The sequence below is a fragment of the Dipodomys merriami genome, unplaced genomic scaffold (genome assembly GCF_024711535.1).
Source record: "Dipodomys merriami isolate MVZ:Mamm:240054 unplaced genomic scaffold, mDipMer1.0.p SCAF_6, whole genome shotgun sequence".
Taxonomy (NCBI): domain Eukaryota; kingdom Metazoa; phylum Chordata; class Mammalia; order Rodentia; family Heteromyidae; genus Dipodomys; species Dipodomys merriami.
Genome location: NW_027206179.1, coordinates 12180505 through 12202831, shown reverse-complemented (window position 1 = coordinate 12202831; position 22327 = coordinate 12180505). Strand labels below are relative to the sequence as shown.

At 56.3% G+C, this 22327-nt stretch overlaps 1 protein-coding gene across 5 annotated transcripts in view; it reads left to right on the top strand.

The window, feature by feature from the left end:
- The window catches only part of Mcf2l (MCF.2 cell line derived transforming sequence like), an 87597-nt gene extending 67261 nt beyond the window's left edge, over window positions 1–20336 (top strand). For 2 of the 5 annotated variants that reach the window (XM_070002589.1, XM_070002588.1), the window contains exons 14-32: window positions 1226–1299; window positions 1510–1586; window positions 3317–3383; window positions 4063–4178; window positions 5284–5353; window positions 7384–7476; window positions 7557–7649; window positions 8203–8328; window positions 8690–8911; window positions 9135–9227; window positions 10130–10208; window positions 10310–10376; window positions 13645–13760; window positions 14577–14669; window positions 15863–15937; window positions 17443–17564; window positions 19184–19296; window positions 19512–19615; window positions 19708–20336. In XM_070002589.1, coding sequence (XP_069858690.1) covers window positions 1226–1299; window positions 1510–1586; window positions 3317–3383; window positions 4063–4178; window positions 5284–5353; window positions 7384–7476; window positions 7557–7649; window positions 8203–8328; window positions 8690–8911; window positions 9135–9227; window positions 10130–10208; window positions 10310–10376; window positions 13645–13760; window positions 14577–14669; window positions 15863–15937; window positions 17443–17564; window positions 19184–19296; window positions 19512–19615; window positions 19708–19793 — 1886 coding nt within the window. In that variant the 3' untranslated portion in view covers window positions 19794–20336. Of the gene's footprint in view, window positions 1–1225; window positions 1300–1509; window positions 1587–3316; window positions 3384–4062; window positions 4179–5283; window positions 5354–7383; window positions 7477–7556; window positions 7650–8202; window positions 8329–8689; window positions 8912–9134; window positions 9228–10129; window positions 10209–10309; window positions 10377–13644; window positions 13761–14576; window positions 14670–15862; window positions 15938–17442; window positions 17565–19183; window positions 19301–19511; window positions 19616–19707 lie in introns of those variants that run through there. The other 3 variants (XM_070002590.1, XM_070002591.1, XM_070002592.1) reach the window with 3 other exon arrangements.
- Window positions 20337–22327: the final 1991 nt, after the last annotated feature.

Sequence of the window (22327 nt, the reverse complement as noted above, 5' to 3'; positions counted from 1 at the left end):
TCTCACCTGGGCCTCCTCCAGGGCCAGCAGTCTGCAGCCCAGGGTTCATCCGGTCTTAGCCCCACCCTTTTTATTTATTTATTTATTTTGTCAGTCCTGAGGCTTGAACCCTGGGCCTGGGTGCTTTCCCTCAGCTCAAGGCCAGCACTCTACCACTTGAGCCACATCACCACTTCCGGTTTTCTGAGTGGTTTATTGGCGATAAGAGTCTCTCGGACGTACTTCCCCAGGCTGGCTTTGAACCGAGATCCCCAGATCTCAGCCTCCTGAGGTGCTAGGATGACAAGCCTGAGCCACCTGCACCCAGCCCCACCCTGTTTTAAACAACAAGCCTCCAGAGAACTGCTTTGTGCCTCTTTATCCGAGGCCTGCACCTATAGCAGAGTGCTTCGTCCCTGCCTGAGTCCCACAAAGCTGGGCATGCTGGTGGTCCACCAAGGAAAGTTCCTCGGGTTGTCTCCCCTTCCCTTCTGCCCAGTACCCACTGCCCACTGTTACCAAAGCAGCACCCCCTCACTCTGCTCTGACTGCTCCAGCCCTCTGGCCATTCCCGACCCAGGGCACCATGTCCTGGGCCCTACCATGGGACCCCACTGGCTGCGGACCTTCCCTGCCCTGTTCCCCAGCCAGGTTCTCCCCAGAAGCTCTCCTCCACTGCCACGGCAGACACGGCTCCATCTTCTGAAACTCCATCTCCTGCTGTCAGAGCATTTCCTTTCCTTCCTTGCTTGGCTCTGTCACAGGGACAGAGATGAGGGGGCATGGGGCGGGGTCTCCTGTGGGCCTCAGGGCCTTGGCAAATGTCCAACACAAGGACTGAGTGCCTGGAGAACCAGGCTCTGCCTTCCTGCGTGTTGGGTTGAAAGGAGAATGCTTCCTGACCCATGTGGAGCCCCCAGGGGTCGCCCAGGGACCTTCCCGCCTGCCTGCCCTGTTCCCACCATTCCCTCCCTCTCACCAGCCAGTTCCTGCCTCGGCCCCTCCCTCTGCCTGCACTGTTTCATTCAGGCCCATCCCGCCCCGCCCAGGGGCTGTGGGGTGGTCCCTAGCTTTCTTGGGGAGCTCTCCATCCCTCCACTCCCTCACCCCCCTCACGCCCCACATCTACCTTCTCCATTCCCGTCCTTTCATCCACAGGCCTTTTCCTTTCCCTCCCCTCCCCCCGCTGGGCATGTTTCCCCCTCCAGGAAGAGCTAATGCCTCCTCCCCCCACTGTCCACCACAGGTACCTGGCGGGGATCCGAGAATACGAGCTCTGAGGGCAGTGTGGTCCGGAGGGGCCCCTACCGGAGGGCCAAGGTGAGGCAGGGGCGGGATGAGCCACGTAGCCCATCTGGGTGGCACAGCCAAGGCTTCTTAGCCCTCCCCAAGTGGCCACTTCCTGACCTGTGGGTCCATCCTTCGGAGACTGGCCCTCAGATGGGGACGGGGCCGGGTCTGGCGGGGAGAGCTGGCCTTTGAGGCTGCTTCTCCCCGATTTCAAAATTAGCACTGCTGTTCTCTTCTCAGAGTGAAATGAGTGAGACCCGGCCAGGCCGGGCCAGTTCCACGGGGGATGAGGACGAGAGCCTGGCCGTCCTGCGCAGGTGTGTGGCTGTCCCCCTCCCCCCTTCCCTCTCCCTTACCTCCCCCCTCCCCCAGTGGCCAGGCTGCGCTCAGCTCTGGCTGACAGTGTCTGGGTGTTGGTGAGCCATGCACTTCCATCCTGACGGGCAGAGTGGGAAGGAAGCTCGAACTGACTGAGCACACCACCTTAGGGGCCGATGTGCCTCTCTGCACGGCTGGGCTTGGCCAGATCCAGGGCTCTTACCCAGGCTGCCACCCTCCCCCACTTCACAAGGGCACCTGAAGGTCACTGAGTGCATGCTGTTTCACACGGCCAGCGGGACTTAGCTACCGAGTGGCTGGTCGGGTCTGCTTAAGCTCTTCGGTTTCCCCACAGTGCTGGGTCCCTAGACTCAGGGAGCCTCATGCAAACTGAAAAGCAGCTCCTCTTTGACCCCTGACCTGGGAGAAAGAAAGGTCTCACTGATCCAGGCAGGCAACACAAGCTCAGGGTGTGCAAACTGGAAAAAACAGAGCAGCAGGGGATGGGGGGCTTGCGCTAGTCTGGGAGGATGTCTCAAGGTGGTTGGCACTGTAGATGATGTGTGTATGTGTGTGTGTGTGTGTGTGTGTGTGTGTGTGTGTGTGTGTGTGTGTTTGTGTGTGTGTGACAGACACCATGGCTGACATGTGTGTCTGTTGGTCCCTGGATGGCTTCTGTCCTTCATGTTTTCTCTGAGGGCCTCCACCAAGGGAATGCAAGTAGGTCCCTCTGGCTGCTGGGGACAGTTTTGGAAGCATTTGAGCAAGCCGGTGCACAGGCAGCCCCCTTCCCTGAGCCTCTGCAGGAGTCTGTGAACAGAGCGAATTCTAGAGTCAGAATAACCCCGCTTGTTGATGAGCAGATCCCAACCCTCTGGCTTCTGAAGGAAGCTGAGGAGGCAGAGGCGGAGGAGGGAGGGTGTGGGGGAAGCTTCCCGGCAGAGCAGACTACTGGGTCCTGTGGCTCAGAGGGTGGCCTCCTTTCTGGCTGTCCGGGTGCAACAGGAGGGGCAGGCCCCTGAACCGTCCACCCCTGTCCACCTTGTCCACACCAGGACCTGGACATGCCGTGCATGCTGATGGTTAGACTGACCCATGCAAGCCCCAGTCCAGGAGCCCCACCTGCTCCTGCTGTCCTGAATTTAATCCAGGTCCACTGTGAGCCTCGCAGTAGGCCCATGTGGGAAGAAGGTCTGAATGGCCGATGGATCTGTAGCCCCGACGGTGGCCCGTGCAGGAGCGGAGTGCGTGCTGCAGGCCCAGGGGTGGGGCTGAGGCCGAGCTGCGGAGCCACACTGGATGTGGCTGGCCTGGGAGGGCCAGAAGACTCAGTGTGGGGAGGGCCAGGGTCTGCTGGTAGAGGAGCCTGCAGAGAGCCGACTGACCCACGTATGCGCGCAGAGGGAGAGCTGACTGACCCTCATGCACATGCACACGGGTGGAGCTGGAGGGTTGGCTTGTGCACATGGGGCCAGAAGGCTGGAGTGAGTTAGATCCCTTCTAGAAGGTTGTAGAGCTGGCCAGCCACCGTCCCGAGGGGCGAGGGCCAGGTGGGAAGGGCGGTCAGGGCATGTGCACCCTTGGACTCCACTTCCCCTTTTATCTTTCCCTGAGCAAGTCCTCTTAAGCATACCACTGTGTTTCTTGGTCCACACGTAAGACCAGAGACCCAGTTCTTCCTGCTGCCCCTCCTGCTCTAACCCGTGTGGCTCTCCATGCCCGTCCATAGACACGTGATGAACGAACTCCTGGACACAGAGCGGGCCTATGTGGAGGAGCTGCTCTGCGTTCTGGAGGTGAGGCTGGACAGGACAGGGGGGAAGGAGGAGGGGAAGGGGAGGCTGGACATGATGGGGTTGGGGAGAGAGGGAGAAAACCCACATCACCCTTGCTCTGTAGCTTCATTTTGAAACTCCTCTCAGAAACGAGGGCTCATTTGTATACACACAAAGCACGTGCCTTGTTCATAGGGGTCCCATTGGTAGCACCATGTCCTTCAGCCGGGAAGGTGCGGGAGGGGGTTGGAATGCAAGGTCTGCACTGGGAACAGGAACACCTGACCTTCTAGCATGATGAGATGTGTATGGAGGCTTCCAGAATGAGGCAGGGGTGGAGGTGCTGAATGCTCCCCGTGGTGCACTGGGGCGAACAGCTGCAGCTGGTCTTGAATGCAGGCGGGAGTGTGGTAAAAGAGATAAGCTTCCACCAGCAGCACCCACACCAGCTGCTGTTCATAATGCCCGTGTACAGCTTTGTCCAGATGAACTGCTTGAGAGACAATTGCCAATGATTAGGAGTGGAGCTGCTTTGTTAGTTCATTCACGTTTGTGGTGTTGAGAAGCAAGCTGAGAGCATTCGTGCCAGCTCAGTGCTCTGCCCTGGACTGGCCCGTCAACACCGAGCGACCAGAGCCAGCAATGCCCAGCTGCGGCCTGAGGCCTGGGCTGTCCGGGCTGACCCGTCCTCTCCCTACAGGGCTACGCCGCAGAGATGGATAACCCCCTGATGGCTCATCTCATCTCCACGGGCCTGCACAGCAAGAAGGACGTTTTGTTTGGGAACATGGAGGAGATCTACCACTTCCATAACAGGTGGGTCACCCTTGGTGCACTTCAGCACACACCGTCCGGTCCCTTGCTCTCACAGCTCCTTCACCCACCTGCAGGCCCTGGCTGTGCGTGGCTGACAGTCGTCCAGGATACGCTCAGAGCGGCAGGCCTGGGATTGGGGTGCAGGGAAGCAGGACAGGCTGGCTAGCCCCCGAGCTGTCCTCCCCCACCCCCAAGGTTAAGCTTTGGCACTGGGGACCTGAAAGCCACATTACCACTTTGGCTCATTCTTGAAAAGGATGGCGAACAGGTGTCACTCTTAGGAGAGCTAAAGGGCTGTCTGTCCCCAGAGAACAGGAGTGGCCTCTCTGTGGCTTTGTTGTTGGATGGCATAGCCATCCACTGGCATGCTGACCCGTGGCTCCACTTTGCTATTTTGTGGCTGTAACCTAATGAGCAGGTGCTTGCTTGCTGGAGCGCAGATGAGCCGGTAGACATTCCACACGGGTTTGGGGGAGGCGGACAGTGGACGTTTGCACCCCTGTCCCAAAGAGGCCTGGCACGAGCAGACCCCATCCACAGCACTGCCGTGGGGACTGGGCCCTGGAACCCTGGCCTCTGCCACCCCTCCTCTGCCTCACCGTCTCTCACCAAGAAAGATGCTGCCCATCACTTGCCCTGCAGGGCTACACACTTCCTGAGGGTTCCAGAACTTTCTCATGCAGCCGGGGTGTGGCCCCACAGCTCAAAGCTGCACTGCTCCCATGCAGAACGGCCCACAGTTGCTTCTTCTCTGGGGCTTCTTCCCAGGAGATGAACACAAGCCGGGTGTTGAGAGCAGAATCAGCCCTGCACTGGGGCTAGTGCCACCCGTGTCCTCCCGTCCATGCCAGGCCTGCTCTTCACAGCTCACATCTGTGCCTCTGCACCCACCCAGACACAGCTCCAGCTTCTGTGTGCACACTGGGTCGGAAGCAGGGACATAGCACAGGATGGGGTGGGTGACATTACAGGTCAAAGCATGATGTCCCCTGGAAAATGGCCACCACCGCAGGATGGTGTGGGTGACATTACGGGTCAAAGCATGATGTCCCCTGGAAAATGGCCACCACGTCTGTGCGTCTTGAGCACGTGCCCCTCTGCTTAGGATCTTCCTGCGGGAGCTGGAGAGCTGCATGGACTGCCCGGAGCTGGTGGGGAGGTGCTTCCTGGAGCGGGTATGTACCACCACATCGGCACGCACCGCGCCGCTCCCCAGACTACTCAGTCCCTATCTGTGACTCCAGTTTCCACAGCAGTTCCCAGCCCCAACCAAAGTACCGAGCACTAGTGCCCCCTGACCCCAGAAGGCCTCCAAGTTGGGGGGAGGGCAAAGAAAAGTTTTGAAGATTAATAACTAGCTTTTAAAAAGAGAAAACCCAGGGCTGGGAAGGTGGCTCAAGTGGTAGAGCGCTAGCCTTGAGCTGAAGAGCTGAGAGACAGCGCCCAGGCCCAGAGTTAAGGCCCCATGACCGGAAATTTAAAAAAAAAAAAAAAGAAAAAGAAAAAAAAGAGAAAACCCATAAAACACACGCTTTGGGGATACTAAAGTCAAGGCCGGCTGCAAGTTAGAGAGGCGGTGGGACTTTCCCACACAGGATGGTGCTGTTTGTATTTGGGTCTGGCCCTGGCTCAGACTCCTCACTTGTTCGATGACACTGGACAAGTTGCTGGTGCCCTCCCAGACCCAGAGGACACCGTCAGGTGGCGTGCAGGAGCTGCTAGTTCAGCAGTGTGGGAAGGAAGCTCACGTAGGAGACTGGAGCGATTTCAGGAAATAAAGAATGGGAGGCTGAGGTTGTCTGGGGTTGGCACTGAGTGAGGAAGCAGGAGGAGGAGCCGTATTTGTCCCAGCTCAGCCAAAAGAGATGCTGTTCAGGGGCGCTGTTCTGGGGCCAGGGTCACCTCACCCGCGGTGGTGCCCCGGGAAGCTCTCAGCAGTGCAGGTGCTCCGGCCAGCCACGCAGAGCTCTCAGCGGTGCATCCTTCATGGTGCCACGCCCACCCAGCAGGCCAAACCTGGAGGGGCCGCAGCCCCTTGTTCTGGGGGGAACGCCGCCGTCTGAGCCAGTTTTCAGGTGTCCGGGGAAGCTCCCTGTGGCAGGAGGCACGGATGGGCGCTGAGCTGCGCGGCAGGAAGGGCGGGGACGGTGGTGGACACGAGCTGACGCTGCCCCTCCCCGCCCAGGCTCTGTACTCACCCTAGTGCTGCTGCTGTGGCTCCTCGGCTGCACAACTGTCCCTCAAGGCGGGTGGACAGGGTGCTCACCAGGGAGGTCGGGGAGGCCTGGAGGCTCCGTGTCAGGGACGAAGCGGGGCAGGCCAGGGTGGACTGTGTCAGGGAGGACTCGGGAAGGGGGGGCAGGCTAGGGTGGACTGTTTTCAGGGAGGACTCGGGAGGTCGGCAGGCCAGGGTGGACTATTCAGGGAAGACTCGGGAAGGCAGGCAGGCCAGGGTGGCCTGCATCAGGGGACCCAGCCTGGCATTCTTGCTGAAGCTGGGCAGGGTGAGCGATATTTGAGGTATCACCTGAGCTGTCCCTGCCCTGGAGCCATCTCCACCCCAAAACTGTCTGTGTCCCAAAGCCCCTGTGTTCTGTGGCTATCAGTACCCCTAGAGTTACCTAAACTCTTAAACCAAGATGGTCTTAAAGAAAGATAGACCCTGATGCTGTCCTGCAGCATCTCTAGCCTAGTCCAGTGAGCCACAGCAGTTCTATTTCACACAGGGCTCAGGTGTGCTTGTTATAAAAACACTTGTATCAGTTTCCAAACTGCCTGAGAAGACCCTAGAACTGTGTGTAAATAACCAGACAGAGAACGGTAATAAACATAGCTGGCTACTGAAGGATAGATGCTGTGATTGATTGATGGACTGTCTGATAAAGATCTATATAGATAGGTAGGTAGATAGATAATAGATAAGTAATAGGTGATAGATAATAAATAATAGATGATAAATAATAGTTGGTAGGTAACAGATAAATAATAGATACATGATAGATAATAATAGGTGATAGACAGAGAGAGATGATAGATAGATGCATGCTACTGAAGAACAGGATGTGGCAGAACCCAGAGCACCATCACCACTGGACCACCCACGCCTGTGATCTGAGATGGTCAATAAGGAGCAGGAGCTCTCCACTGATAAGCAGAAGGGTCTGGCTGGGAGCCATGCATATTCCACTCCTTCCTCCTGCCGCAGATGGAAGACTTCCAGATCTATGAGAAATACTGTCAGAACAAACCACGCTCCGAGAGCCTGTGGAGACAGTGCTCCGACTGCCCCTTCTTCCAGGTAAGGCTTAGCCCTGCCTGACAAGCCTTCTCAGACAGAAGCTGGGGCCTTGCCTAACCTCAGCTGCTTGGCGGTTCCAGGAGTGCCAGAAGAAGCTGGATCACAAGCTGAGCCTGGACTCCTACCTGCTGAAGCCTGTGCAGAGAATAACCAAGTACCAGCTGCTGCTCAAGGTGCGCCCCGCCCCAGCAGCCCCCGCCTGTGGGTAGGCGTTTGCAGCTGCTTCCACACCACACGCAGGCCTGGGGATTTCCCTCAGCCGCTCTGCCCTGGCCCATTCTGACACCCGTGAGACCTGTGTGCTAGACTAGGTAGTGTGGGGGGAACCCGAAGATGAGCAGCCAAAGGGATCCCTGGGCCCCTGCTCATCCCGCTCCAGGGTTTTGTGCAGACAGGACCCTGCATCCCCGGATTCAAGACAGGCCTGTGCCCTCCCACCTGCCAGCCCACAGCCCAGTGGGAGCGGAGAACAGGGAGGTTCAAGTTTGCCCTGCATGGCAGGAAACAGTCGTGGCTATGTCTTTGGCCCTGGTCATAAGAGGAGGTGGAGGGCCAGGACTCACCCTTGCTGAGCCTTGAGCCGGGCAGTTCACTGGGGAGCTGCGGAGTGTGGTGCTCTGGCCCAGCTCCCGAGGCGCCCATCATGAGGGCAGGCATGGGTCTGTGCTGCTGAGAGCTGTCTCCATGTGTGAACACGTCCTCCGGCCTCCCCACACACACCCTTAGGAGATGCTGAAATACAGCAAGAACTGTGAGGGAGCCGCAGATCTGCAGGAGGCGCTGAGCTCCATCCTGGGCATCCTCAAGGCCGTGAACGACTCCATGCACCTCATCGCCATCACCGGCTATGACGTAAGGGGCCGGGCTGGGATGCCGAGGACGCAGCCCACTGGGTGCTCCTCGCTCCATCTGAGCTCCTAGGCCTTGATGTGAACACACATCACCCTGCGCCTAGGGAAAACCCAGGTTCTGAGCCAGGAGGCCCGGGTGGAACTGAGCAAGCAACCAGATCAACCATGAGGGTGCCAGCTGCATGGGGTGTCTCTGTGGGGGCATGGCCTCTCCAGCCCCAGTATCATCCACTCCCTCAGGTCCTGTCTGTCCCCGATGACCAGCAGGCATCCCCAGAGAGCAGAGGGGTCAGTCTTGGGTTTCTAGAAGATGAAGTGGGGAAGAGCAGTGTGTGTGTGTGCTGAGTATCCAAGTATTGCAGGGAAACCTCAGCGACCTGGGTAAGCTGCTCATGCAGGGCTCCTTCAGCGTGTGGACCGACCACAAGAAGGGGCACACCAAGGTAAAGGAGCTGGCCCGGTTCAAGCCCATGCAGAGGCACCTGTTCCTGCACGAGAAGGCCGTGCTCTTCTGCAAGAAGAGGGAGGAGAGCGGCGAGGGCTACGAGAAGGCCCCATCCTACAGCTACAAGCAGTCCTTGAATGTAAGCGCATGTGGCCTGAGCAGCGTGGCTCTGGCCTGCGGTGAAATCCGTGGCCAGACCCTGTTCCAGCAGATGCCAAGGGGCACAGACACCCAGCTCCCCTCTGCGCACATGGGCGTTGAGGGGGTCCTGCCATCTTTCCCTCCCACTCCCCAAATACTTCATCTTTGGATGAGGCGGGAGGTTGATAATGCTATTGCCTGTCTGGTTCTGCTCTTGACAGATGACGGCCGTTGGCATCACAGAGAATGTGAAAGGCGATGCCAAGAAGTTTGAGATCTGGTACAACGCGAGAGAGGAGGTCTACATCATCCAGGTAGGCGCTGGCCTGTGTCCAGATCATCCGGCGGGGCTCAGGCCATCCCACAGGCCAGGGGTCGGGAACTCTCGGGCCTTGCCTAAGTGGCTGAAACTCCATTCAGAACTCTGTGGTTCATTGCTGAGGGGCAGGAGCTGGTCCAAGATGGCCTTGGGGAGCAAGTTCAGACCCAGGTGCTGGGGATGCAGTCCCAGGAGCCACTCTGCGGACCTGGCTCCCTGATGGGGAGGATACAGCTAGCGGGTGGACTCAAGACAGCACCCTTTGCAGGAGCTCTGCCAGGGACTGAGCCACGTCCAGGCAGGGGCTTCAAGTTCTGATTCTAACACATGAGGACTCTCACCAGCCAAGACACTGCCACAGCAGCGTCACAGTCCCATCCTGTTGTCCAATGCAGCAGCCCCATAGAGCAGAAGCTGGACAGGGCCCCGCTCTGGCCCTGGGCGGCACCAGTGTGGCTGCCAGGCTTGGCTCCTCAGCAGCCCACTGTTAACCTGCAGCACCTAAGGCAGAGAGCCTCTTCTTTCTTGAGACAAAATATTAGTCCCTGGGTATAGCTGGTGCCAGTCGAGCGGCCCCACCATCCACCTGTGGGTTTCACACTTGTCATTGTCCTCACAACCACTCTGAGGTCATCTGTACGCAGAGTTCCCTCCACATGCCTAGCGGCCACAGCCCCTGCAGGCCGCCACTCCCCCTCATGGCCCTCTGCCCCTGATAGCTGCACCATCCATCCCGTACCACAGCAGGGGGGACACACACAGGCCTGCCCCCCCCCCCGCCTCCCACATGCCTGATGTGCTGGTCCATCCAGTGGTCCTAGCATGTCAAGACAAGAGTTAGGTTCACAGGGCCTGAGTTCTAACCCTGTGCTGACGCCAGCTTTCTTTGGGGAACAGGCACCCACTCCTGAAATTAAAGCAGCTTGGGTGAGTGAAATCCGGAAAGTGCTGACCAGCCAACTGCAGGCCTGCAGAGGTGAGGCTGCCTTCCGCTGTGGTTTTCTCTAACACTCATGGGCAAAACACTCAATGTTTTGCATGGGCAAAACACTCAACCCAACGTGTCCCCTCCCACAGAAGCCAGCCAGCACAGGGCCCTGGAGCAGTCCCACAGCCTACCTCTGCCCGCACCAGCCAGTACCAGGTAAGCACCAGATGCGTGTCCAGGGCTCAAGGAAGCAGGGCTTCTAATCTGGCATGGTGGCACATGCACTGAAGAGGGCTGAGGCAGGAGGAATACAGGTTCAAGGCCAGCCAGGCTACACAGAAAGTCCTTGTTTCCAAAAAAAGAAGAGCAGGACTTTTGCATGTGCCCTTGAGTTTGCTCCCTATGGTCATGGACCTCATGTGTTGGGGTGAGTTTACCCAGGAACCCATAATATCTGGACCTCACCTGCTGGTTCTCATTCTCAGTTAGTCCCAAAGACACCATCTCTGGTGCTCTGCCTGCAAGCACTGGTCCTGGCTCTTCATGGGTTTCTACTGGTGGATTACCACCTCTCACAGTTGGCACAGGCCAGGGGACCTGGGTCTCGACACTGGGTGATAAATGAACCTAGGACAGGCGCTGGCACTAAACACGGGTGCCTGACTCCAGGTCTGAGGCTAGTACTTGTTCACCCTCAGAGATGGCTTCCTGGTAACTTGTCTACCCCTGGGTCCTTTGTTATTTTATTTTCCTTTTTCCCTGCCCATTTCTTTAATCAATCCATGGGCCATCGGACAGTTAGTTATTTGTGTATTTACATAATATTTTAAAATTAAGGTGTTGTACAGATTACCATTTAATAAGTTGGGTAATGAGTACAATTCCTTAGACAATGTTGTCCCTTCCTTTGCTTCCCCCCAGTTTCCTCCTCCCATCCTTGGCTAAAAGTTATTTTCCACACCATTTACACTGAATAAGCCTATCTCATGCCTGTAAGCCTAGCTACTCAGGAGGCTGAGATCTGAGAGTTACAGTACACACACACACACACACACACACACACACACACACACACACACACACACACACACACACACACACACACACTGAATAACATGACAGCATTTGTTCCCCCTCCCTCTCTCCCTTTCTGTGGCCCCGCCCTTCATCCCACTACAACAAAAACATCCCCAAAGCAAAAACAAACATCACCATCACCACCATCACCATTACCACCACCATCACTATCACTACCACCACCACCACCAATAGCAACAAAACACCCATATTTCCATTTCTTGGAGTTCATTTCAATAGATGCCTTTTTTCAGTAGTTTTTTGTGCTGATCCTGGGGCTTGAACTTGAACTCAGGGCCTGGTCACTGTCCCTGAGCTTTTTTGCTCAAGGCTAGTGCTCTACCACTTGAGCTACAGTTCCATTTCTGTCTTCTTTGTGATTAATTGGAGATGAGTCTCACAGGCTAAGAAAGCCCTGGTTGGCTTTGAACCATGACAGTATTTTAAATGTTCAGAGTAATTATACCTTTAGGTTCCACCCCTAAGAGCATCCTTCTTTAGTCTGATGTTTTGTATGTGAATTCCTAGAGTCCTGGATACATTATCATATCTAGTTGTATTTTAGATCTAGCTTCCACATATGAGATAAAACATGCAACATTTGTCTCTCTGAGCCTGGCATACCTCACTTAACATGATTTGTTCTAGGTCCATCTGTTTCCTTGCAAATGATGTAATCTTACTTTTACTAATGGATGGGTAAAATTCCATTGTGTATAGGTACCATATTTTATTGATCCTATCATCTTTTGTAGGGCATCTGGGCTGTTTCTAGAACTTGGCTATTGTAAATAGTGCAGTAGTGAACATGGATGTGCAAGTGTATTTACCATTTTTTGGCTTGTGATGTTCTGGGTAGATGTCTAGGAGTAGTATGGCTGGGTCATAGGAAAGTTCTGTGTTTAGTTTTTTGGGGAACCTCCAAACTGCCATCCAAAGTGGTTATAGTAGTTTACATTCACACTAACAGTGAAATAGAGTTTCTTGTCCCCCACATCCCCCCGAGCATTCATTGTTGTTTGAGTTCATGATGTTGGCCAATCTAACTGGGGCTAGATGGAATCTCAGAGTTGTTTGGATTTGCACTTCCTTTATGGCCAGAGTCAGTAGGCATTTCCTCATGTGTTTATTTGCCAGTTGTTAGTATCATCCCCACCTTTGGCAAAGGCATTGTAGGACTGCAGGCTAGGTCCCAGGGCTGCTGGTCAGACCCCCATCCAAAGTGGGAGAGGGAGTAAATCCACTGGGGGACCTATCCCAGGTTTTGGCACCAAATGTAAGAATCCTTCACAACCATCCCAGGGGACCATGCAGAGGCAGGCAGACACAGGAGAAACATTACTATAAGGTTTATCAGAGGGACCATATTCCTCCAGGAGAGGGAGCACATAGTGTCTGCCCCATCCAGGTGGCAGGTGGTCTGGAGGAGGAAGTGAGGGCAAAAGTGAGGTAGGTGTGTGCAAGGTGGGTCTGGGCAAAGAGGGAGGGTCCAGCTGTATGGCAGGAACTGTAGAGCAGGGAGGAGCTCAGGTCTAGTTGGAGCTGAGGACCAGAGGTCTTACCTCTTCTTCTGAGAAGTCTCTTTAGTTCCCTTGTCCATTTTGTAATTGGTTTATTAGCTTTGGGAAGGGTTAGTTTCTTGAGCTCCTTGTGTTTTTCCGATATTAAGCTTTGTCAGATGTATTGCTGGTGAAGATCTTCTCCCAGTCTTTTGGCTGTCCTTCTAGTTTAGTAACTGTGTCCTTCGCTATGCAGAAACTTTATATTTTGATATAATCCCATTTGTCAAGTGTCTTTCCTATCTGCTGTGCCCCTGAGAATTTTTTCAAAAAGTTTCTGCCTATGACTATGAGTTTTAGTGTTTCTCCTACTCCATCTTGCAGTAATTTCGAAGTTTCAAGTTTCCAGTCTGACACTGAGGTCTTTGATCCTCTTGGAGTTGATTTTAGTGCATGGCAACAAACAGGGATCTGCTTTTAGTTTTCTACATATGGATGTCCAGTTTTCCCAACACCGATTATTGAAGAGGCAGCCTTTTTCCCACCAAATGTTTTGGGCTCCTTTGCATAGGAGTCATTTTAAAACAGACACCTGCTGCTGCCTCCTATTTGATAGGCAGGGACGGGGCTTCCTTCCATGTGGCTATGTCAGTGTCATGGCCACTTTGGGGCAGGCCCACGCAGGCAGTGCAATGGACAGCCTCCGGGTCCATGCAGGCAGGTCCATGGCCATCTCGGGGTGGGTCCGTGCAGAGAGTGTCACAGCCACCTCGGGACAGGTCCACGAAGACAGTGAGATCGGCAGCCTCAGGAGGGTTTCACGCAGGCAGCAAGGTGGACAGTCTCAGGGCGGGACACGGAGGAACTAACCCGCATGTGGTTCCTTTCTTGGCATCCGATGCCACCAGTCCCTGCAGAGGAAGCGGCAGGAGCGCCCGGAGGCCGGAGGACAGGAAGACGGATGCGCTGAGCTTGGAGGGCTATGTGAGCTCGCCACCGGCCCGGCCCCCCGAAAAGGGCAGAGGTGGGTGACCCCCTGGGGAGGCCGCATCTGTCTGCACCGGGCCACAAGGGCGGCCCTCCCACAGCGCTGTGCACCAGGGCAGGGGCATGCAGCCTCCTAGGGCCCGCCATCCCTCCCTCTACACCACGCATGTTCTGTGCCTCCTCCCTCCCTCCACACATGCTTTCTGCTTCCTGTCCTCCACATCACACATGCTCTCTGCCTCCTGTCCCTTCCCACCACACATGTTTTCTGCCTCCTGTCCCTACACAGCACGCATGCTTTCTGCCTCCTGTCCCTACACACCATGCATGCTCTCTGCCTCCTGTCCTCCACACCACACATGTGCTCTTCCTCCTGTTCTTCCACACCACACAGGCTCTCTGCCTTCTGTCCCTCCGCACCACGCATGCTCTCTGCCTCCTGTCCCTTCCCACCACCCATGCTCCTGTCCCTTCCCACCACCCATGCTCTCTGCCTCCTGTCCTTCCCTCCAACCGCGCATGTTCCTCTGCCTCCTGTCCCTCCACACCATACATGCTCTCTACCTTCTGTCCTTCCCTCCACACCACGCATGCTCTCTGCCTCCTGTCCCTCCATACCACGCATGCTCTCTGCCTTCTGTCCTGTTCCTCCACACCACACCTACTTTCTGCCTCTGTCACTCCTTCCACTCCACACCTCCCATGCTCTCTTCCTCCTCTCCCTCCACACCTCCCATGCTCTCTTCCTCCTCTCCCTCCACACCACACATGCTCTCTTCCTCCACACCACCCATGCCTCCTGTCCCACCCTCCCAAACCACACATTCTTGGCCTTCTGTCTTCTCCCTCCTAGACGAAGCAGTCTCTAGCTCCACCTCTGAGAGCTCAGCGCTTTCCATAAAGCGCTTCACGCTGCAGGGCTTTGGTAACCTCAAAGGTCAGAAAGGTAAAGATGGGGTACTTGAACCACCTCCACTCCCTCCTCGGTACCTTGTGCCATGACCCCCTATGGGGACCAGCTCAGGTGCCCCCACACACACACCACACCATGCTTGCTGAATGATGTTCATCTCCACGAGAGTCAAATGCCTAAAGTTATCTTTTAGGGGTGCCTCTTGGAAACACAAAAGGCCAGCTTTGCAAGAGCAGCAGTCAGAAGTTCTCACCTGCTTTTCTGGTTGGAGGCCTCCTCTTTGTCTGTTCTCTCCACCTTTCTTCTTTGCCTGTGGTCCCTTCCCAGCTGCAGTCTCTTTCCTGCAGAGTGTCCTCTGAGCTTTGGGGAACCGCCGCCACCATGGGTGCTTTGCCCAGGCTGCTCAGGCCGCTCTCCACACACTGCTCAGGACCCGGAGGCTGCTCAGGCCACTCTCCACACACCACTCAGGGTCCGGAGGCTGCGCAGGCCACTCTCCACTCATCGCTCAGGGCCCTGGCTGCACAGGCCACTCTCCACACACCACTCAGGACCCAGAAGGCTGCACAGGCCACTCTCCACACACCACTCAGGACCCAGGACGCTGCACAGGCTGCTTTCCACACACCAGGTCCATGAGGTCCCTCAGTGGGGCAGGCCTTGGTTGGAAGAGGGTTTTCTACGATTTATTTTGTACTTCTTTATTCATTATGTACTAAGCTTGAATTCAGCTTGCACTCTGTTTTAGCTCCTTAGTTTTAGCTTTTTCACTCAAGGCTGGTGCTCTACCACTTGAGCCACAGCTCCACTTAAGTGATTCACAAACTTTCTTGCCTGGGCTGACTTCAAATCATGATCTTCAGATCTCAGCCACCTGACTAGCTAGGATTACAGATAGGAGCTACTGGCTCCTGGCTGTGAAATACTTTTTAAGTTAGTCAAAAGCTTGAAGACTCACTGCCGGCACTGTTCTTGTAAAGCTGAGAGGTCCACGAGGCAGCCCCTAAGACGGTGACCGATGGCCAGTGTCATGACCTCCAGTGCCACGTCCACCAACACATCTGCTCTTGGGGGGGGGGGTGGGGGGAAGAGGGCTCTTCCCTCCCCTGGGAGGCCCTGGACCATTTCATTCATTCACAAACATTCCACTTGCTACCTCTCCTTGCTTGGCCATTCCTCACACTTGCTCTGTCCTGTTGTATTTTTGCCTCTTCCTCCTCCTGCAGCTTCTCCAACCAGTCCTGACAAAAAAGCTAAGCGACATGAAGTAAAGAGCGACCCGACTCCCTTTGGTTTACGAGGTAGTATGCTGCTGGTCTTGAACATCAGCCAGGCGGACCATGGGCCGTGCTAGTGCCAGGGTGGCAGTCGGGCGAGCTGGGAGTAGTCAGGGTGGCTGGCAGCCTCGTGCCCCGGGCAGGCACTGGGCACTGGGACACCAGGACACCATGCTTGCTGCCCTTTGGAGGCCCAGTACCGCTTGCCGCTGCTGCCCCCTGGTGGGTGTGAGTGCTGCTCACCTGCCCCAGGATACCAGCTGGAGGGTAGGGGGGTCTGCACAGAAGGCTCCCCTCCTCAAGTTCCCCATGACCTCCCATACACAGGAGAACCGTCCCCTCATGCAAGCCGAAGGGGCCCTGCTGCATGCTGGGAGTCAGGCTACTCTGTCTTGTGTTCCAGGGGTCTTCCCAAGTCACCTGCCCCGTCCCCCAGGATTCAGTTCATGGAGCTGGCCTTGTGCTTTCATTCCTGAGCTTTCCTAGCACTTGCAAAGCTGCATCATACCTCAGCCCCAGCAGCCAGCACGCGGGGCTGGAGCCAGGGCCCGGCTGTCTATCCTCTCCCCCTCCCCCCCCCCCCCCCCCCCGTTCCCAGACAAGGCCCCAGCGGTGCTTCAGAGTCACGGCCCACGAGAGACCGTCTCTGAGCCAGGTTGCCCAGCGCCTGTGTACTTTCCTAGCCTGTTGGTGTCTGAGGAGCACCAAGGCCCAGCCCCCCACTTTCCTAGGGAGATAAGAGAGGGTTTTCCAGAGCTGCGTAGTAGAAGCTCTCCATTCTACTGTGGGCCGGCCTCAGCCTGGATGCTGGTAGAGACAGAACCCTCCGGCTGCCCAGTTCCACAGGATGGGGACACAGCCAGGTCCTCATGAACCAGCACCCCCTCCTTCTAGAGAAACGCATGCTTATGGCCATGTTGGATATGCCCAGGTTCACATCTGCCTCCCTGGTGGGCTTGGTGTTGGTGGACAGTTCCCACATGTGGCAACTGCGTGTACCTCCGCCCGAGTGCAGCCACTAGCAGGAACCCGCTTTCTCCACCTCCCCCAAGTGGGAACTGCTGTCACCACCATCTGACACAGCAGGACCGGAGCGAGGCAATGGTGCAGGGTCAGGTCTCTGTTGTCTGTGCCAGGGGGTCGGCAAGAATGCTGGCCCGGTCACAGCTGGCCGGTCCGGGGCCACGTGGTGTTTTTATGAGACTGTTCCTCTGGGCGCCTGGTAGGTGTTGGCCATCATGGCAATGACGGAAGGCGCTGCTCTTCTGCATCAGCTCAGGGCAGGCGTGGGCCCCAGGAGGGGTGCCGTGCTGCGGGGGGCTCCCACAGAGCACATGCTTCCAGCCCGGTCCTCACCGCTGTGCAGTTGGAGCAAGCGTGTGGGACGATTTGGAAGTGGGCAGCCTGGGCTGGGACAACGCCGTCACTGCAGGAGTGAGTGTGAACCGACGGGTGAGGCCCATGGACCGCACTTGAGGAACGGCGACCCTGGCCTTGGCGTGGCCCTCATGGGAACCTGTGTCCCTCAGGCTGGAGCAAAACGTCCCACTCCCTGGAGGGCCCCGAGGACGAGGGCGGCTGGTCCAGTGCCGAGGAGCTTGCCAACTCCTCCGACGCAGAGGAAGATGGCGGCCTTGGGCCCACAAAGCTGGTAAGCGTGTCCTCCCAGAGGAGCTCAGATGCCCCTAGGCCTCTTCTTCGCTCTGTGTCCTCCCCATCCCCATGACCTCCCCATCGTCCATGTCCTCCCTGTCCCGCTGTGTCCTCCCATCCTCCCCATCCTCCCTAGCCCCCGTGTCCTCCCTGTCCCCCATGTCCTCCCCACCTCCCCATGTCCTCCTCATCCCCTCCTGTTCTCCCCATCCCTGTGTCCTCCCCATCCCCTGTGTCCTCCCATCCCCCCATGCCCTCCCCATATCCCATGTTCTCCCCATCCCCTGTGTCCTCCCCGTGTCCCCCGTGGCTCAGATGTCTTCTCACAAGGACGTGTCACGGGGTCTGCCTCCTCTGATTCCTGTGAGGGAGCCACAGTTCCTCACACTGGTCACTTGGGTTAGTGTCCAGCGTCAAGGCCCTGCAGCACACAGGCCTCCACTAGAGCTGGAGCATGGTATGTCCTTTGCTTAGGGGTGTGCCATGCTTTCACCCACATCCGCAAGATGTTCTGGCCTGGCTTACTTTGAGAAGCCACAGTGTCCCAAGGACAGACCCGGAAGACATACTTGCAGTGTGGCTCACATACTGCCTTTGTCCTGTTTTCAGTAGTGGGAGAGAAGACCTAGCACACACCAGGACTGGGGTGAATGTGTTCACCAGAGTGAGCGTGCTCACCAGAGTGAGCGTGCTCATGACCCACACCTGCCTGGCTGCAGTGTCCAGGCCAGGCCATGGGTGGCAGGGGCGGGGAGGGGGAGGGAGCATAGTCAGACAGCCGCTCCCAAGGACAGCATGAGCCAGGCTGCGAGACTCAGGGCAGAGGCAGCCTGGGGAGTCGAGGGGGCTGGGAAGGGCCTGGAAGGCCTGGGTGTGCTCCAGTGAGGGTGGCTCTGCCACACGAGGGCCACCGAGCCTGGTGCTGGCCTGGCCCCTGAGCCAGTGCCAGTGAGAAGCAAGGGCTCGTCTTGCTCCCCCCTCCAGCCCCCACCCTGCCTCCCCTTATACCGTGTGCTGGGAGCCTCCACCCCACAGTCCACATCCCACAGCCAAACTTACTCTGCCAGTGTGGGCCAGCCGCTGCCCTGAGCGGGAGGGGCCAAGGAGGCTCAGAGTGTGCATGCATTAGTAAGAGTGTGCATTCGTTAGTGAGAGTGCATGCATTAGTAAGACTGGGTGCATTAGTAAGTATGCATTCGTTAGTAAGAGTGTGTGTGTATTAGTCAGCAAGACCTGCAGCTGAGAAAGAGCACTTCAGGAAGCCGGGTTGGTGCAGAAGTCCTGGGCTTCAGGAGGGCACTGGGAGACCAGTGAGAAGCTTTATGTGGGCAGCCACACTGGTACATCTTTTCATTAACAGGATAGTGATAGCAGAGGTAGCTTTGTCCTGAGACTGGAGAGACGGGGGTCTCCAGTGTGAGCCAGTGGTCTGAGTTGCCCCAGCAGAGCCCTGGTCTGTGTCCTCACTGCTGGACAGTTCAGGTCCACTAGGGTGCACTCACCACTGTCTGGATCTCCATGGGGTGGGTGGTGGGCAGACACTGTGGTTTGCCTGCTGGCCCAGGGGGCAGAAAGTGCCGGCACACTGCATCTCAGCCACATGTGTCCGTGCCTCAGGTGCCGGGGAGATACACGGTGGCAGTGGACCATGAGAAGGGAGGCCCGGACACCCTCGCCATGAGAAGCGGGGACCTGGTGGAGGTGGTGGAGGAGGGCGCCCAGGGGCTCTGGTGAGAGGGTACTCCTGCCTGCCCCGTGCCAAACCTGCCCCTCCCTCCCACACCCCTGCCCGATTCCCTCACACCTGCCCCTCCCTCCTCACACACCTGCCCCCTCCTTCCCCACACACCTGCCCCTCCCTCACATGCCCAGCCTCGTGCCCCCCACACACACACCCCCACCAACGATGATGGAGAGGCCTCAGCTCCCTGCTCCCTCATTTCAGGTATGTCCGGGATCTGACCAGCAGCAGGGAGGGCTGGGTGCCGGCCAGCAGCCTGTCCACTCTCCTGGGCAAGTCCAGTTCAGCCCAGTGTCTGAGCAGCTCAGGTGAGCTCCCGGCCCTCACCGCCCTTTCGGGGCAGGGGTGAGGCGTGTGCGTGCCGGGAGAGGGCCGAGGAACTCACCCTGGTTTCCCGCAGAGTCGAGCCCGGGGTCGGCTGTGCTGAGCAACTCGTCCAGCTGCAGTGAGGGCTGCCCTGCGCCCTTCCCTGGCGTCCAGGCGTAGCGAGCCTCCGGGCACCTCTGCCACCCTCGGTAGGCCCGCATGCCAGCGTTGAGGTTTTCTCTTGCTTGGGTTTGCCAAGTTTGGGGAGGGTCCAAAATCAGGAAAACCCAGACAACCCTTGAGCCAAAGGGACCTCGGACCTCAGCACCAGGACCCACCTGGAGCAGAAGCTAGCGCCAGCTCCAGCTCCACTCCGGCTCCGGCTCCAGGAGGCAGACACCCACCAGAGCTTCCACATGGACAGGAAGGGCTGTGGTGATCCGCCCCTCGGCCACGGGCCTTGCCCAATCCGGGGGCCTCCGCTGAGCAGCCTCTCCACAGCTACCTGCTGTCTCTGGTTTGGTGCTCTCCATGGGATGACATCCGCAGGAGGAAGGGTCAGGGGACTCTGGTCTTTTATAGGTTTTTGATTTTTTTACACGGGAATTACTCCATGGCCATTTTTGTGGTACTTTGGCCTCGGCTCTTTACCAAGAATCACTGTGTTTACATGCAATGACAATTTGATATTGTATTTGATATAAAACTATTTTTTGTTACTGGGGTTTACTTGGAAGCACGCTGTTTATTCCGCTCACTGATGTGGGGACATGCTGGGGGCGCCTGGCACGGCGGCCGGGGTACTGCTGCAGCCACACCGCGTCTCCCAGACGAGCGCAGTGGGCCACGGAGTTCCTCGCGCCTGCAGACGGTTCATTTCCACCTGGAAGTTCCGACTCTAATTTAAAATCTTAACCTTCTTTTCTACAACAAAGGTTTTTTTTTTAAAAGCTCTTCATGGAATTAGGGTATTTTTATTGTTTTTAAAGAAAATGTAAAGATGCAGTCTCGGTGAGGCTTCTGGGAGCCGCTGCATCACAGGTGAGCACAGCTCGACCCATGCCTGGCACGCCTGCGTCCCCTCTCGGGAGCCACTTGCCATCTGCAGCAGCACCGCCCGGCACCGCCAGAACCACCGGGCCACACCGCGGCGGGCGGAGTGCAATGCTTCCCCTGGCCTCTGTGTTTGGGAGGCGCACGCTGTGCCTGTTGGGACGGACGGTTCCATGTGTGTAGATATGTCTCGTGTGTACATAGAGCTGGTGTAAAGGATGTATTTATCATCTCATGCTGCTGAATGTCTGTCACTTTACAGTCCCTCTCTGTCCCTTCTGCCACCAGACCACTGTAGCTCTTCCCTCCCTCCCCCTGCCCCCCTGATCCTTCCCCCCTGTCCTTGCCCTGGCCTACAGAGCCGTCCCTGGCCAGGCCTCCAGAGAATGATAATAAAAAGAACGTATTATACAAAGATTTCATCACGTTCCTGCTGGTGCAGATGTTACTTGAAAAATGAGGAACGAAACCTGCCTGCTCTCTGGTTAGACACTGACCCTTTCAACTCAATCACTTTACAATGTCACATTTCCACAGCTACTTGTCGTCTCCCACGTGATGTCCAGAGTCTCCATGGTATGGGTGACCTTGGAGTAAATGTCACCAGTTCCCGCCATCTCTTCCCTCAAAGGCACGGGTCCCCAGTGGCTTGCACACAAGTATGACTTGAGGCAGGATAGCAGAAGGGACCCTAGCACACACAGCTTTGTTCTGTCAGACAGTGGTAATGGCAACAAAAATGTGGAGGTGAGCCAGGTGCTGGTGGCTACTTGTAATCCTAGTGACTAAAGGCTGAGATGTGAGGATCGCAGTTTGAAGCCAGGCTGGGCAGAAAATTTTCTGTCTGTGAGACTCCTGTCTCCAATAAACTACTCAAAAAAGGCCAGAAGTAGTACTATGGCTCAAGTGGTGGAGCATTACTCTTGACGCTCGGGACAGTGCCCAGGCCCTGAGTTCAAGCCCCAGAACCAGCAAAGCAAAAAAGTGAAGGTGCCCAAAGAAATGTAGAGGAACCACGACAGAACAGTAATAATCACAGGGGTGGAGAATGAAGGAGGACATTGTCCACAGAAGGGAAGGGCATGGGAAACAGCACTAAATGTAGTGAAGAAATGAGTTGGGCTCTGTTTGACTTGTGTGCCAGAGACCTTAGTATATTCAGTGGACCTACTGGAAGAGCACGACGGACTGACAGCTGCTAAGGAAATCCTGAGGAAATGATTCAATGATTGGAAACACAAGGGAAGGATGGCCTATATAAAGAGCTGGTGATAGTGCCATCCCAAAATGGGATGTGGAATCCGGTGCTGCATCACAAGTATGCAGGTGTCTGATAATGAGGCTTGAACTACAGAGCCCGCCCCAGCTCTCAGGAGAAGGGCTTACTATCACTCATAAAAGTGGATCCTTGTTTAGTCATAAAAATAAAATATGTACCCTTTCAGCAACCATAGAACTTAACATGGAATATTTACAAAACAATAAACAAGGTTGTTTTTAAAGGTATGTAGGATTTTTAAATAGTGCTTCTAAGTTTGCTAGAAAGGCAATGTTATTGGGATCCTGATGGCGCTGCAGCTGACCTGGTATCTGTTGGCACACAGCTGAAAACGACAGAAATAGTGAGTTACCATTTAAGGATGCTAAAGAGTTAAAGAGCT